The 17,272-nt window shown below is 42.3% G+C and overlaps 1 protein-coding gene across 2 annotated transcripts; it reads left to right on the top strand.

The window, feature by feature from the left end:
- Positions 1-989: 989 nt before the first annotated feature.
- On the top strand, positions 990-17,140 carry pdcd6 (programmed cell death 6). Of its 2 annotated transcripts, none has more exons than XM_041961414.1 (6): positions 990-1,183; positions 5,812-5,873; positions 13,151-13,195; positions 14,978-15,136; positions 15,453-15,562; positions 16,233-17,140. In XM_041961414.1, the coding sequence occupies exons 1-6, from the start codon at positions 1,101-1,103 to the stop codon at positions 16,329-16,331; spliced, it is 558 nt and encodes a 185-aa protein (XP_041817348.1). In that variant the 5' UTR covers positions 990-1,100; the 3' UTR covers positions 16,332-17,140. The 2 variants fall into 2 exon arrangements, with proteins under 2 accessions (XP_041817348.1, XP_041817346.1); XM_041961412.1 differs by having other exon boundaries at positions 14,978-15,148.
- The last annotated feature ends 132 nt before the right edge of the window (positions 17,141-17,272 follow it).

The following is a 17,272-nucleotide window of genomic DNA, read 5'->3' as shown; positions in this document are numbered from 1 at the left end:
TGGAACTTAATCTTATTCAAGGAAAGTATGTTTACTCAAGTACTGTTGTCTACTCAAGTACAATTTTGAGGTACTTGTTATTCTCTTGAGTATTTCCATTTAATGCTCATACTTACATTAATAGTATATTGTACTTTTTACTAGACTACATTCACACATCCAAATCCACAGCATTCACCACAACACAGATATTGCCACTTTTCAGATACATAAACAATATGATTGTATGTTTGTTTTTTTAAATAATATTATAAATAAAAACACCTGGCAGAATATTAAAGTGGTTGAATTTAGCTGAAAGTGACACCACCCTATAGAACATGTAGGCTACAATGTATGGTATATTGTAAATAAACATAGTTTAGAGAATTTTATATATCCAAGACAAAAATGAGAGAAAAAGGTGCAATTACAAATCTGTCTGCCACACCATGGACAGAGTCATGGATTTATCAATACACTGTATAGTTAGGCAATTTGATAAGATGGTATTGCTATACTCCTTCCACGACTACAGATCAGCTTTACAAAAGGGCAAACATTATATTCAATAATACATTCAAGTTTAAGCTGAGTCATCATAAATAATATCACATTTTACAGGAAGAGCAAACAGAATGATTTTTATATAAGACTACTAAAACATTGTTTTTGACAACCATCTAGCTTGTAAGAAAAGGTAAATGAACTATTAACACAACCACACAAGATCAGAACTTAAGTCAGTATCTTTAAACTCTGGTGAGGGACTTCATGCCATGGAAACATTTAGGTAATTATCTAAAAATACTCTTCTTTTGCGTGTGGGGGAACAGGACATGTTGGATGTTTATTTTCTCATTTTAAAATCGATTTTTGTAGCTTGAGTAATACGGTTTCTAATTTTACGCCGCTGAAAGGAAAGCGGGGTGTGACGTCACCCCCTTATGGGAAGTGGTGAATGATTGGCCACGCCTCTGTGCGCGAGGGGGCAGGCAGGCAGCAACGTGAACGTCGGGTGGCCGAGTCCGATTGAAGCCGTCCAGTGAGGGAATTACAGCAGGAGGAAGAGCAGTCTGTCGGTGTTACTTGCACGATTCTGTCAAAGCATTCCCTTTAAAATGGCGTACCACAGTCCGTACAAAGCTCCTCCTCATATCAACGCGCCTCCGGATCAAGGTTTTCTGTGGAATATCTTTCAGAGGTGAGTGGAAAGAGGCGGTTTGTTTCGCTGCTGTCTGCCTGTCTTTCACTCCGCTCCGCAGTGAAAACTGCTGTTTGTGGCGCGGAGAGGAAGAGAGTGGGGCAGGGTGGTGGTGGTGACACTAACTGTTTCCTTTACAGCCCGTGTTTTGTCTTTACTCTCGCGCTCTTAAACTGTTTTTGTCTTACGGTAGTGCCCCGCAGTGAAAGTAGTGATTTGTCACTTGTACCTGTCAGTTTGCGGAGCTTCCTGGAAACACTACCGCACAGTGAACAACATATAGCCACCAGCTATCACACGTCACTCAGCCGTTCACATTACAAAACATTATATTATTACACCCCAGACGTGTTACTGAGCTTCATTACTGGCGTTAAATTGCCTCGAAATGAATCGCAGGAAAGCAGCTAGCCCAACCAGTGAACTGCATTCAACACCAATGAGAGTTTACAAACTGGGGTCCAAGGACCTCCAGGAGTCCTTGAAGGCTTTTCTTCTGGGTCCTCCCAGCAAAAGAGGGACACTTCAATTCAATCTTTTTCATTTAAAAACAGATACGAGAGGAAAATTATGAATGGGCCTCTTGCTGACTGTATCTGCACCAGGTCAGCAGTGAAAAATCCTCTCAGGATGGGGTTTCCTAAACAAGTCTGACAGTTGTGAGTCTATATGACTCAGCGTGTGTCTATTTATGGGACTCAGGCGTGAATACGTTGGAAAGCCCTGTCCAGAACAACCCGAAACTGTATTACTTTCTCATTAACTGGTGTTAAACTGTCAATGCCGCCTTTCAAACACTGACAGCCATCAGTTTCTCCATAGCCTGAGTCAAAAGTGTGTCAGCAGCTAAGAAGGTCACAGTAGTAGACAGAGAAGGAAATACTTGATATGCTTTGGCCCCTGGTAGTAGTAAGCTATAGAGTTATGTAATACTGCAGAGGATTTTTTTCCTGCTGCTTTGCTTTCTCACAACATTGGCATGCTGCACGCATTTCAAGGCTTGAAACACCCTTAACAAATTATTTATGTATGGCGCAAAACCCCTTAGAAATCAGGTTGGATGTACACATTTTGTCTCCTATATCTCTTTCTCGATAAATCTCTCACACATTCGTAGTCTTTCATTCACAGCACTTCTCATGACCATCATGACTGTGTACGCATATATCTTTAGGTCATATAAATACACGAGTATGGCTTTCACGAACACGAGGTGACCTCGCTCACATGAGCATTGTGCTGCCTCATCTGCTGCCTCTTGGTGAATATCTGGCAGAGCGGCGCTGGAATTCCCTCAGTCATGTGATCTGAGTCAATAGAGCATAGTTGACACGGGAGGCCTCTCAGTCTAAGTGACTTACACACTGTGACTCACCCGCCTGCTTTTAAACTCTCTTTATCCTGTTTGATAATAGCAGAGGAAGAAATGAAGTCACTCATTCTCCAGGTGTTTCACAGTGAATGGTGACGGCAGACTGCGGTCTAATTTTATCTCATTTGTTCTTTAGATGTATTAATTTCCATGACTTGGCATTGAGTGAACCACAAGGAAGTCACTCTTGTTTTGCCTGCTTTCTCAAGAATGATGTTAGCATGACAAAAATGTTTGCACCCAACCCTTCAAGAGTCAAGATGTGTTGGATTTAGGTCAACAATGCAGATTTGTTGCTAGGCAAGCACAACAACATGTTCGCCGACTATCTGCTGCTGCTGGATGAACACTGAACATTTTAGAACGACAGCACATTCAGCCTCGTTAGTAACAAATCAGAACTTGTAGGAAGGGAACTTGGCTCATCTGCAATAAATGAACAAAGGAGTGAGTGAGATTTTTTTTTTACACATGATTCTTTGCACACACAGTAAATGTGATCACTGATCACTGAAAAAACTTACAAATACAAAAAGTAGCAATGGAAACTGACTGTTGGACATCAGGATTTCCTTGGAAGATTTTGTGAATGCAGCTTTCATTTGGAAGTTTCTCTTTTCCGCTATGAGAGCCACACTCACATCGCCTTATATTTGGATCGTTTATGTGGAAAGTAGGGCGGCCTTTGTTCCACAAGCCATATTACAACCTGATTGCTTAGTAGGAAACAGTGAAACATGGGAAAATGTGAGCAGGGTAGTCGACTCAGCCATGATGTTTTATGCCGTCCGGCTGTTTTTACTTCTGTGTTTGACAGTGTGAAAGATGGAAATGCCAGATGTTTGACTGTCTACGCTGAAGGCGAGAGAGAGTTTTAATGATGTTTCTCTTTTTCAGCTCGCTTTACGTAAAAGTCTGGCGAGGTAACTCTACCTGAGGCTGAGTGAGTGTGTTAGTAGAGGAAGACAGAGGGAGAAAAGGGGGCTCATACTGCACACGCATACTAATTTGAGTTAATGTATCAGTGTTTGGTAAAGGCTGGGTACCCTCACTGCCTGCCTGCCCAAACCCAACCACTCCTCACCTTCACTGTGACAAAGCTCTCATTTATGGAGGCTTACTGAGAGCTGATTTTTCTCCCCAGGGAGACCAGGCAGGTCTCCTTATGTTTGTTTTTCTTTATTTAGGTTGGGGGGGAGGGGTACACAGACATATAGCTGATCACCGTGTAGAAAGCAATGGCGACTGCAGACGTGGAGATGTGACCGCACATAAAGCGTCACGGCTGCGAGCGGAAACCCAGCCCACAAAGTCAGCACTGGGCCGGTCCTGTGTGGGGGTTCCCCTGTCTCCTCCCCTCCCTCCTCCACTCCGCTGGTATTCAGACTGTCAAGCATGCTCTGTGTCAACAGGTTGGGTCAGGCAGGTTGCTAAGGAACAACGGAGTCACTGGATGTTTGACTAAGCTACATTTCAAACTGAGGTCCGTTACATGTGTCATCGTCCAGCCTGTTAACGTCTCTGCACCTCAGAGAATTCTGCCTCTTTTCTTGGAGTTAGGGGGGGTATCAATCATCAATTAAAAAAAATTCCCTTATAGCTTTCAGATATTTTTGTCATGTAATGCCTTTTAATTGGAAATGGGTTTCCCTAATGTTTGGTCATTCTGAACTAGCAGTATGTGTTTTTCATGATCCCAAACCTCTGGATGATGGACATGAGATGATGACATGTCCAGAAAGTATTTCTAAGATCTACTTTTACTCTGATCGTCATTAAACACAAAAAGAAAAAAACATAACTTTTAGTGGTTTAACATCTCGCTACGTGAGTTTATTGGCATGTATTCAACCTATTAATACAGGAGGTGTTTAGAGATCCTTTTGAGACAAAGACATAGGCAGCCACTTTAAACCACTAAGTATTTTTCCATAATAACTTGACAGCCTATTCATATCATTACCTTTATGTACTGAAGTGTGGCTCTCCCTCCCTTTCTCTGATGTGAGCCAGTGAGCCACCCCCTCCCTAGAATAGATGTGCACTTCAGTGTTTTTCAGTTGTATCTTAAAATACTGACACAGAATTGAAAACTCACTTAATGAAGGCGGCGCCAAATCATCACCACACCAATAATCCTGATTATTTTTATTATTGTGAGACGCGAATAGTCATTTAAATAATTTACCAAGCACAAATGCTAAGCATCCTCTGGTTCTAGCCTCTCTAATGTGAAGTGAATGTTTTCTCTGCTTTATATCAATGTTCAGGGTACATTTATTTGTCATTCCCACAGGGTTACACAATGAAATGCAGGTTGTGGTCCCTTTATATAACACAAGTAAAAATATTTTTTTCTGTAAACTAGTTAGTTTTATCATTGTAAACTGAATATCGTTGATCATGTAGGTCATAAAATGGCACACAGTAATGAAAAATCACAATTTCTGACAGCAGATATTGACATTTCAGTCAGAAACTATAGAATGTTTGCCATTTTTTGCTTCAATAGAAATTGTTGTAGATTATTTTTTATTAATTGAGTAATTGCTTTAGATCTAAACCACAGACCTGGACAAAGTGAAGGACAGTGTAAAGATTTAAGTTTATTTATCATCATGACAAACACTCGTGAATGTCTCCTTATGTTGACCCTTTTGCAGCTGCTTTTATTAGGTTTTGTCTTTAATTGATAGTGAAGCAGGATACAGACAGGAAATAAAGGGGGGGTTACAAAATGTAACAATGGTCCCTGGCCAGAAAAGAGCTGGGGACATTGCAGTTGGGGTTAACTGTTATGCCATCAGACACCCCTGTAACATCTTTGATGTAATTGTGCCGGTTAGGGAACACTTCTATGAAACAGTTGGCTTTTTAGTTTTGGTTTCACATATCACTTTAAAGATATGCTAGACTGTCAGAAATTCTTTCAGACTGACATTATGCTGGTTGCCCTACAAGTTACTTATGCATGTTGCCAACATTCAGTTTCACTTTGCTGTCTCAGGATCAGCTTGCGCACACACTCAGAGCTTGTCGGACCAGTCTCAGGGGAGCTATGGCGTACAAGCTGCCTTGTGTGTCGGGATCATAGAACTCCATTCATTCTTGGTGAAGTGTTGAAATACTAACACGCGCTCGAGAGGATAAAGTTTCAGATGGCGAGCGTTGATGCCCGCTTCTATTGTGTGTTGGAGCGTGTGGGTGTGTGAAGTGCTTAATGCAGGCGGTATCTAATCTGTATTTTCCTCCCCAGGGTTGACAAGGACCGGAGCGGAGTGATTTCGGACTCAGAGCTCCAGCAGGCCTTATCGAATGGTATGTATCAGTGTCTGACTGTTTCCAGTCCCTGTTTTTTGTTTCTTTCTGACCATGTGTGCTCCCTTCCTATCTCTCTCCCCTCCCTCAGTCTTCTTTCCTCCTGCCTTTTTCACATTTTCATTACTCCCTCTCTGCCTCCTTTTTGATCTCGCCGCTTCCCTCCCATCTCCTCATAGCACACCGTCGCTCTCCATTGCTCTTTGATTTAAACAACTACCGAGCCTCAGCAGGAAATGGATTGTCATTTTATTTTTATCCCGGAGTGGCAGGTGAACTGAATGAAAAATGAATGGAGTTTTATTTTCGTCACAGTACAACAGAGAAGTAGGTGAAAAGTTTATCAGTGAAGCTTCAAAGCGAATGCTTCAGTATGCCTCAGCGTCCCTGCGACGACGGCCGACTCAACACTGTAACAGCTGGTGGTTGAAATTGTTTTTTCACAGTCCACACCAGTCCAAAGTGTCATAGAGCTGCTTTCTTGTTACTGTTACACAGTTAAGAAATTGTTTTCCGGTCCCAATTTGAGTGTTTAAATATTGGATATCTGCTGATACTGAGTCTCCAACACACCTTATTGTTCACAAGCTACTTGATCTGAATACTGAAGGTCCTGATTTAAAACTATTACGTTTATAAGCTTCAATTATTTGATTTGATGTTAATAAAAGATTACCTGCAGTGACTCCTAATATTGACTATGGAGAAGATGTCTCCTCCTGTTGGAGTTGTTAGAAACACTCCCTCCGCTCTGAATGTACAGCTGTGTTACAGAGTCGAGGTTCCTCCCTCACCAACTGCTGTTTGATTTTGGCTGAGATGGATAAAACACAGTAGAGTTCAGTAAAGGATGCCCTGATCTGCCCTGATTTCAATGCTTAGGTCCAGCTCGGGATATCTCTGCTTTAGACGAGTGTCTGAAATAAAGGACCTTTTGTATCAAAAAAGAAGAATTTTAAGTAAATCTGCCCACCTTTTCCTTGCGTACTGCATATGTACTGTGTGAAAATTGAAAGCTTAGCAGTCATAGTAACGGTAACTAAGGAAGCAGTGCTTATTGAAATTGTTATCCAGGGAGGAGTGTTTTCTGTCCTGCAGAATGGGAGTCCATCTGCAAAAGATTGAGGGCTGAGAGGAAATAACTCCAAAGAATCAGCATGAAAAGGACACAGGGATGGAACATGAGAATTACAGCTGCTAGTGATGGAAGTGTGCTCACTCTTGGTCCTGTGTAGCTCAAGAGGAGGAGCAGGATTCAAACGGGATTAAGGGTTCAGTTCCCACCGGGACTTCTAAACAGCAACAGCAACAAAAAATAACCAACTTGTGATTCTGCAAGGCAGTTTGGGGAGCGGTGCTGAATAAATGATACAGGTCATCTTCTCCTCTCAGAATCCTGGCAAGTGAAGTCAGTTTTACTCTTGCAAGGGGAGCAGTAGGCTGGTAAAATGTCTGTTTTCATGCCCACACGCAACACTGCACCAGCATTGCTTCTTGACCTTGCTCACAATGCGATCGTGTGGTTGAAATACAGTAATGATCCACGAGACCTGTATTACAGAGCACAGGTTGCCCAGAAACTGAACTGTAGCACAGGTTGCTGTTTGTCTTCTCATTAAAATATAATATGCGCCCCATCAAGTTTATGGCCGAATCACTCAGGCAGCTTTTCAAAGGCTTTTGAACAGATTAGTCCCCTCAGAAACCCATTTTTCTGGGCTCTTCCAAGGGAGGAAGAAAAAGAAGCGTTGAAGCCAGCAGCAGCAGTGAAAGAAGCTGTTATCAGGCTGCGCAGTGGCTCTGGCTCAGCATACCGATTAGTCTGCATGAGTGTGTTTGTGTGTGTGTGTGTGTGTGTGTGTGTGTGTGTGTGTGTGTGTGTGTGTGTGTGTGTGTGTGTGTGTGTGTGTGTGTAGCATGCGTGAAAATGTGTGTGCGTCTACAGTATGTGTGAATGTTGCTCATTTCGTCTGCATTCATTCCAAGGGTCAGTAAGTAACCTTTTTGTTTTCACTGACTTGGCGCGCATGTGTGCATTTTCTCCAGCGTTGCGCGTATGTGCTCCTTGCTGTGTATGTGCGTGTGGTGCGCGACAGGTTTTCCCGGTCCAGCCTCCGCCAGTTCATTAGGCTCACTGCGATATGAAACAGAGCCAGTGAGGCTGAACACGAACTGCACTGCTTTATGTCCTGAAATTAAAGATAAAGCCAGCATCCCTGCCTCTGTCTGTCTGTCAGTCAGTCAGTCTGTCTGTCTGTCGCGGTTCTACTGACCATGCAAATACTGCTGTTATTTACGTCAATCTCACACCATCAGCTGAATTTTAGGGCTGCAAGGCATACATTGCAATGTATACATACATTTGAAGCTTGAAATGAAATTTTGGAATAAAGCTTTGAATACCTGTCATGTCATCACCCCCCCAAAAAAACCCTCAATTGGAATAACGTGATTCATCAGATTGCGTGATTTCTTAAAATTAAATCAGCATTGTTCAATAAATATAACTCAACTCAACATAGGTAATTACATGTACGCATTCAGAAATGTTGACTTATGGACTTTATGGTGCTCTGGAGCGATTGGAAATTGGATCCCACGATTCAGAAACGATCCTACACGGCCACCTGGAATCTAATTCAACAAACAATGTAATAGTAATAATATTAGTGTAGCCTAATCTTTATCTGCAGCTGTGCAGAAGCACCAGATTTTGAAATATTGATTTTGCATTTGAAAGCTGATTTAGAATTTGAATGTCAATGTTATGAAGCTTTAAATTATCCCGTATAGCCCTGCCAAGCTTTGTCTGCCATGCTGCTGTTGTCCTCTCCACTTCTTTCTTTCTAGCATCTACCTCTTGTTTTCTCCTTTTTTTTTTTTTTTTTTACTTCTCCTCCCCCAGAGGAGCGGAGTGCAGAGAGTACCGAGGCCCTGGAGGCTGGAGAGGCGAGGCAGGGCTTGTTGGGGCTTTGCTGTTGCTGTTTACACTCCTCCGTCCACTGCTGTTTCTGCACCACATGCTCTCTCCTCTCCTCATCTCCCCTTCCAGTACTGAAATCGGTCCGCCTCCCGCTCCATGTTTCTGTTTGTTTTTCAAAGTGAAAAGACTGTTCTGATGCAAGGCTCTGTGCTCACTGTGAAGGTGATGTCACACATTTTGGTGTTACAAACTCCATTACAAGCTTGACATTGCTTCCTCCTACTGGCAGATTATTCTTTTCCTTGTTTTAATTAGACACTAACAAAGTTAGAGACTGAGACTGTTTTGCAGCATCTCTCCTCTCCTCTCCTCTCCTCTCCTCTCCTCTCCTCTCCTCTCCTCTCCTCTCCTCTCCTATTTCATCTCCCTACATTCCTCAGGAGGATGTGGAAGCAGCTCAGTGCCTGCTGTGTCCTCTGACTGTTTGTCCTCTCTCGCTCTAACTTTCTCTCTGTGTTTCTTGCCCATGCTCTCCACTTTGCCTACTCCCCCCCTCTGTTCGCCGTCCCTCTCTCCATCCCTCTATCTATCCTGGGTGTGACAATGTACCATCCCTGATGAGACACTGATTGGCTCTGTGCCGCTGTGTATGTGCATGTCTGTGTTGTGTGTACGCCTTGTAGCTGGGCCATTTGCTATAAATATGGAATTTTTGGCATCCCTTCGCTCAGCAGTGAGTAGACATCATACCAACTTGCCATCATGTTCCTCCACTCTCCTGCGCACACATATTCCTTGGGTTATTTATTTAAGTGTGTAGGAGCAGTAATAGCCACAAAAAATTGCTGATAGGTTTGTGGGATCCGGAGGGCTTGCTGTGCAGATTGCTCTCACCTTTACAGTTATACATCCACTGGAGTTGAGTTGGAAGGCAGTGAGCATTGACTTTTGTCAGCCCGTGAAATCATTGCCCTGTTATCAATCTTCAGTATTGCTCAGCCTTTTCTATTATAGCTGAATAGTGCGCGAGGTGCCTCATGCACTCACTGACTGTGCTACACCCTGTAATTCTGAGCTAATTCTCTGAGGCACTAGTGCTGTATATGAGTAACTAGATTCCTTGATCCTAGCCTGCTGGTGTGTGTCTCACACATCATGAGTTCTAGCTGGCATAAAGAGTAAAAACAAACAGAAACTGAGAATGACTTGCTGACTGACCCATTGGCTAGTGACTATTTCTAATCTTTTATGACACATCAAGGCATGATTCGGCTCAGTCCTGCTGTTCTGAAAGATTGTACATCATAAGTGAAAATCCTACCCAAATCATGATGATGGTGCTTTAATGTTTAATGGGAACTGTATTTCTTTTCTTGTACATCTCAAAGTCTAACCTGTCAAGTCAAAGTTCAGCTCATGTGTGTGTTTTGGTTCAAGTTTACGAATACTCTGGGTTTGTGTGTAAAGTTCACGTCCATTTGTGCTTGCGTTTGTTGAAGCGTCTCACTGAGCTCCAACACAGCCGTTATATGTATGCGTGTGTATACACTGCGGTCACCTCACTCTGTTTTTCCACCAGCCTGCCTCCCTTCTCGACTCCCATATTCCCTCTCTCCCCTCCTCCTCACCTCTCCCTCTCTCCACCTCACCACTGGCAGTTTGGCTCACCAGTGAGAGAGCCCAGTGTGTGGACCGGACAGAGGGTGTATTGTGCCAGTCGGCCGTCAGACGCACACACAGACGCACACAAACATCTCAACCATACTGGCCACCTCACACTGGGCAGCCGCAGTCTGTCTGGCATACATTGGTGACCTCACAGCTAGCTACTGGTGCGAAAAGTGTGCGTGTGTGTGTGCGTGTAGGTGCATGTGTGTGTGTGTGTAGAGGAATCAGTGTGGCTGGAAAGGTCACAGCTTGTTCTTCTTTTCTCTGCCTTTGGTCATTTTTGTGATTGCTCTAATGGTGAAGCAACATTTATACAGACATTACAAAAGGACCTCTGATGTCTCTGTGTCTTTGCCTGTCTGATCGGCTGGTCATCTTACAGATTTAATTTGACATTGAACATTTTGATATGAACAATTCAGAGACAATACATTGCTCCGATTGTAATTTCTGTGGAAAACAAGTCTCTTCTCGTCTGAGCTTAAAGATAATAGCTGTGGATACATTTGAGTTTTTACTGGATTTGTGATGAGAGGCTATGTGTAGGAACAGCAGTGCTTTGAGCTAATGCAAACATCAGCACCCTAACATAAGGTGTAATGTTTACCATGTTCTCTTAGGTTAGCGTGTTAGCGTTTTAGCATTTGCTAATTAGCACTAAACACAAACTACAGCAGAGATTGATTAGAATCATAGACCAAAGTACTGGTGAAATCAAAATGAAACTTGACTTGATACGGCAATCCATCATGTAGTTGTTAAGATACTTCAGTCTGGACGAAAAAAGGGCCCTGCCTTTTATTCTCATTAAGAAATGGTGGCGTGTCAGGTGAATTTCATTGTGGAGAGAGAAGACCAAACAAGTGGATTGTTGTGGAACTCATTAGTTCTGTTGTGGCTTCTGTTGTGAGGGGGATCTGGGCTCAAGAGTGCCGTGTTGGTGGAAGTGTCGGCAGGGTTTATGCCAATTAATAAGTGTTTAAAGACCTGGCTGGCGACGCATCCTGGTGTGATCTCACTGAGAAGACATGCAACACCCACAGTTAGTGAAACATATTCCATGGCTACTCTTTAGTTTCCAACATATTGTTATCAGCTGAGAGAGCAGTTTTGTTTTAGTGAAATAACATTGGCTGGTTCTACAAATTGGTCCAGCATCAGCACACTTATGGTACTTTATGTTTGTTGCTGTAGATCAGGACTCCAATAGATATAATGTAAGAATATAGATTCTGGCCCAAACCCCAGCTCCAGTAAGAGCCTCAGGCCTGGTCCCAGAACAGCTCTACCCACAGTCCCAGACAGCCTCACCTATCAATAAAGCAAAGCAAGGAAGAGGAAGGGAATGTCGAGTGTCTTCTTTGAACACTGAAGAGCATGCTTGGTATCTTGCGGTCTTGACGTCCCAAATTCATTAAGTTATTTGAACATTTGGACTTTTTCAAAGGTGAAATCTAGGTGTAAATAAATCAAATGTGAAACTAAATTACTACGTTGTGTTTTGCTTGCAGCCTTTTTATTTAAATGAGGTTCTCTATTTTAAAGAGCTGCTATCTAAGCTCTTATGGCTCTCACTGCAAACCTGCTTACTGCTGGCATAGCTTTACTGTGGAGGGAAATCAGAATCAAGCAGGAGCAGCACAGTGTGAAAAAAGCTCCCCACCACGCCAAGAAGATGTTAAAATCCTGCAGATGCTGTTTTAGGGTCTGCAGATAGAGTTTCAGGGAGCGATCTTAGGTCAGCAAAAGTAGGCTAGAGTTCAGGTTACTGCAACAAAAACGAAACTGCAAATGTTTTCTGCTCCTTATCGTCTCCTCTGGTCTTGTCTCTTTTGTTGCCGTTGCTCATCTGGTTATCTCTCCTCTCTTCTTTGATGCGTTCTCTCGGTCGCTCCTCTCTGCATCCTCCCACGCTCACTCCTCTTTGTTTCTGGTCCTGAACTGTCGGCCCTCTCTGTAATAAAGTGAGATGGTGAGTCAGCAAAGATTGAGATACCCAGATAAATCTCAGCGTCTTGAGAGCTGAGAGTGTGAATTAGGCCATAAAGTATAAACACCCTGCTGAACTAAGGCCCAGTCAGTCTTTTTCTGACGATATAAGTGACGGGCAGATTCACATATAATTGAAGAGTTTGTCCTGCGAATGAAAAATAAGCATTTTTTTTTTTTTGAAGCAACCGTTGGGATGAAATGTCAAGATGCATTCATATGTCATCCACTCCTCCTTTAATGTGATTTTTGCCATTTGGTGAATGCATTTGTCCTCCTCTGTCTTTTGAGTGCATTATATGTGTGGGTGGTGCTTGTGGGAACATGACCCCTGCCCATCATTTGTCTCCTCACAGATTGTTACTACCTCACTTCCAAAATGCCAGCCAGTATCGCAGGAGGAGGCGGCGGCCTATTACAAAGGCCTATTTATGCAAAACAGTTACATTATGGTGTCATTCTTTTAACCTCAACCGACACAGCAAAAATCTAAGAGTTTAGAGATTATCCCACACATAATATCAAAAAGATTAACATTGCTCTCATTTGTTATCCCAAGATAATGAAGCGATGAATCCATATGTAAAAGAGTTGTTAAAAGTGTTTTTAGTTTTGTTGTTCTTACAATAGATACTAAAACAGCCCACTAATCTCACCGGACTGGTATGTTTTTAACTGGTGTTGTTCTGTCTCACAGGCACATGGACTCCTTTCAACCCAGTGACGGTGCGCTCCATCATATGTAAGTAGCTGCTGACAAAGACATGTCCAACTCATTTTTACACAGCCACCCGTTGTTCTCAGACTATGCAAGGTGTTTATTTTCCTCCTCTCCATGACAACCAGATAAATTCATTACGTTTTGAGCAATCTGAGGGCCGAGACAAACTTATCTTTGGCTTCAGTTACTGCTGCTGCTGCTCGAGTGGAAACCTGCAGCCATCAATAAAAGGAGGAGGGGAGAGCATCTGGAGGAAATGGGAAAGCTTGTCTCAAACGGCAGCTGCCGATTGCCTCAGACTCCAAATATCGATCTATTTACACTCAGGTTGTAATATGCAACTGGGGTTAAAAACTATAAACTCTGCTCTGTAGTTGAGGACTAGTTTGGCAGCTTCTTAACCGTACTGCTGTAGGTCGACACAGCACATATAAAGCTAAATATGTTTTTGTACTGTAATGTACCTCTCCTTTTCAATGTTAGAGAATGTGGCTGATTTGTTTTTTTTAAACTCCAAACTGCTGCCACATTTTACGCTATTGCTTCCAGTTTAGATAAAAATATGTAAAGAATATCTTTCCCCAGGTCTCATATGTACTTTGTCACATTTTTGTTGTGCGACTTGCAGACTAAATCCCTATAATTCCATCGCCTCCGCTTCCCACTGTACCACACTCAGTAATTCCGTTGTTTAATAGTCCCCCAGCAAGAAGCATATCCTGTGATAAGACTCCCTTTGTTGGGAGGTAATTGGATTGAACCGCACGGGGGTGAGGAGTGGAGTATTGATGGGGAGGATGAAGCACTTTTCTTCACATAGTCCTATGAGGCAGGAGTTAGTCAAGTGTGAGACTCACAGTTTACACTTCTCTGGTCTCTGACAGCCCTTTAAAACTACAATTTTGCCTTTCATGTCACAGCATTCATCCCAACTGCGCGCTGGAGTCCAGCATATCTAGAGTTGTGTGCATATGTGTGAGTGTATAACCCCATGTACACCTGGTATTAAAATGCCATCTTTATGGATGAGGAAAACTGCATGTTAATGCAAGGTGTAAATATGTTGTGATAAGAATGCGATCCGATCTGCCTGACCACATCTGGATGGAGTCTCACTGGCATTGCGTGCCGATCTAGTGAGGTGTAAATGCTGTCGGCATGACCTGCTGGTGTCCGCACACAGCATAACAACAATACAAATATTTGTTTTTAAGATAACATGAAATATAAGTTGTTGTTCACATTTCAAGAATGAGCAAACAAGAAGCCCAAAAGGGACATAGCTGTAATAAAAATGTTTTATTCAACAGAACTGTGTGAAAAATTAAAGCAGTATGGGTGTGAAATTAATGCTGTACAGTAAGAAATAACTGTGTGCGACATGTTGCACTCATCTGTTCAGCTGATCTGCTGTTAACAAGGTTTATGATTTATCTAGACACAGAGTGGCCGGGGCAAACTGACACAATCTGTTTTATAGAAGAATATAATATAAAATATAATTATAGAAGAATTGTTAACTTAAGTGTTGTAGATGGTGTTTCACAAAGTTTACAAAGTTCCCCTGAACTCAACAGCTCTGTGATTTTTAAGGGAGCCTGGAGCTGATCTGGTGCCACCTCAAATTACTCACATGCAGGTTTTACTCTAGAGGGCAGAGATCTGATCTCAATGGCAAGGCAAGATCGGATCATTTAAGATCTGGTTCATCCTGAAACGGGTTCCATTTTAATACTAGGTGTAAATGAGGTGTACGAAACAGCGAGTGAGTAATGTCTTTTACCTCCTCCCGCCACCCCTCAGCCATGTTTGACAGGGAAAATAAAGGTGGTGTGAACTTCAACGAGTTTGCCGGCGTGTGGAAGTACATCACAGACTGGCAGAACATCTTCAGGACCTACGACAGGGACAACTCTGGCTTCATCGATAAGAACGAGCTCAGACAGGCGCTGACTGGATTCGGTGAGCAGCAAAGTATGCTTGTGTGTTTAAATTTGAATGCTGTGGTGGAGGGCATAGCGGTCTGGGTCAAAAAGGTCAGATTTTGTGTTTTTGGTAGCACTGTATATGTTTGGAAATTGTTTATTAAAGCAATAGTTTGGAATTTGAGCCTTAATTTATACTCAGCGTTCATGTAGTAAATATCCGTCACTGTAAAGCGATGGTGAGGCTTTATTGCACCTAAGAGCTGTTTCCTCCCATTGCTGAGGATCCTCGGGTGCTCAGAGCCACAGTATATCTAGCATATTGTTAATGTCATATTCGCTGTTGTGTGCAGGCTATCGTCTATCAGATCAGTTCTACGGCACGCTGATAGACAAGTTCGACCGCCAGAGGAAGGGACAGGTTGCCTTCGATGACTTCATCCAGTGCTGTATTGTACTACAGGTAACAGATTCTCACTACATCAAAATAAACTGCATATAGTATGATTTTTTTCCCCCAAAAGTATGCACATATGCGAATATGGGTTGTCCTTTGGTTTAGCACTTGAATCACAACAAGGCTACTCTTGTATTCATAAGATTCAAAGGGGAGTTTTAATTATGCAAACACATTACAGTCTTCGCTATTACATTATTTATGTTCCACTTGAGCCTGCATGTTCTGTTTCAGTAATTTCACACACATACAACTCTAGCGCAAGGTGCAAAGTGTGGCTGCAACCTTTCATTACACTTGGAGAGTAATATAACAGTCGCTTTTGAAGTGCCGAGCTCAAGGTATCACAATAGCTCTGCCTCCACTTCAGACTTAGATCTGAATGAGTGACCTTGTGTTGATATGCAGTAATACAGAAGTGTATGATAAAGAATTCAAAAACTTACATTATTCAGTGGCCCGGTAATGAATGTCTGTTAACCATGGTAGTAAACGCATGAAATGTGATATGATGATGAGGTAAAATCGTGATTGAAACAATGATGTTTCAATGTAAAACCCAATCTGTTGCTTGTATAATCTGCTTGTAATGCAGACTGTGGAGCAATGAGAAATCAGAGTTTGGTATAACTATGCTTGAAAAGTTCCATTCACTCTTTCTCCCTCCTATTCACAGAGGCTGACTGACGTGTTCAGGCGGTACGACACAGACCAGGATGGCTGGATCCAGGTTTCATATGAACAGTATCTATCCATGGTCTTCAATATAGTATAACGCACACGGATCACCACAGAAGAGCACAACTGGACACAACTGTGCCAAAGCTACCGGCACCTCCCGGATGTCTGCCATGGTGGACACTACAAGATTTTTTCAAAACCTAATTCTCAGTCCCAGTTGGGCTGTTTCACACAAATTTATCAAAATCAATTGATTAAAACCTAAAGGAACCTTTGTGTTTTTTTAAGGGTTGTAATACCCCCCATATGACAGTACTTGTCTCAAGGTGCAACTACAATGCTTGATGTATTTAAAAAAAAAAATCTTGTAGTGTTTTGTCCGATGACCAATCTGAGCTACATCTGTGTTGGGGTTGGGGAATATTATGGACACACCCTGTCTGTCTGTCTGTCTGTCAGTCTGTCTGTTCTTGTCGACAATGTTTTTAATGTCTTAACTTTAATTGACACACTTAAAAAATAACTCAGTTGAGAGTAAAAATGATGCATTGTAAATATGATTTAAAATGCGTTGCATGCTTTTCAGGGAAATTTAGCCCCACGTTGAAGCATGCTTTCCCTTTCTCTTGTCTTTTCCTCAGCCCTATTTTGCTCAAAGCCATGTTTACAAAAACGGTGAAAGCAGAGAACGATCTGCTTCGAGATTCACTGACATGCCAGCTTACATGCCATATTTGTACAAACTTATTTTTAACAGCAAATCTTCAAATGTTAGAACATATAATTTTTGGTAGAGGGTAAGCATAATGCCTTTAGTATGGCTTATTTTTTGTGCATGATGCCTTAAAATGTGTAAAAACAACACAAAAAAGAGAAATCTTTTATTAAAAAACTGAAAATCTGTGGTGGAGTTTGCTGTCATCATTTGCTGGACCACAGAGCCACGTTGCATTGCAGGGGTTGACCTGCAAAGTGGCTCAATGTCGCCCTCTGCTGTATGGTGGTAGTTTTTACCACTGCAATGCACCAATATGT

This window comes from Chelmon rostratus, chromosome 20 (genome assembly GCF_017976325.1).
Source record: "Chelmon rostratus isolate fCheRos1 chromosome 20, fCheRos1.pri, whole genome shotgun sequence".
Lineage (NCBI taxonomy): Eukaryota > Metazoa > Chordata > Actinopteri > Chaetodontiformes > Chaetodontidae > Chelmon > Chelmon rostratus.
Note: the sequence above shows the minus strand (reverse complement) of the source record. Positions and strands in the feature narration are given on the sequence as shown.

Bases quoted from the DNA above. Each gene is read 5' to 3' on its own strand.
- pdcd6 (XM_041961412.1), top strand. From the start codon at position 1,101: ATGGCGTACCACAGTCCGTACAAAGCTCCTCCTCATATCAACGCGCCT. The intron at 13,196-14,977 runs GTAAGTAGCTGC...GCCACCCCTCAG, and splicing joins GACGGTGCGCTCCATCATAT to CCATGTTTGACAGGGAAAAT. The intron at 15,149-15,452 runs GTATGCTTGTGT...TGTTGTGTGCAG, and splicing joins TGGATTCGGTGAGCAGCAAA to GCTATCGTCTATCAGATCAG.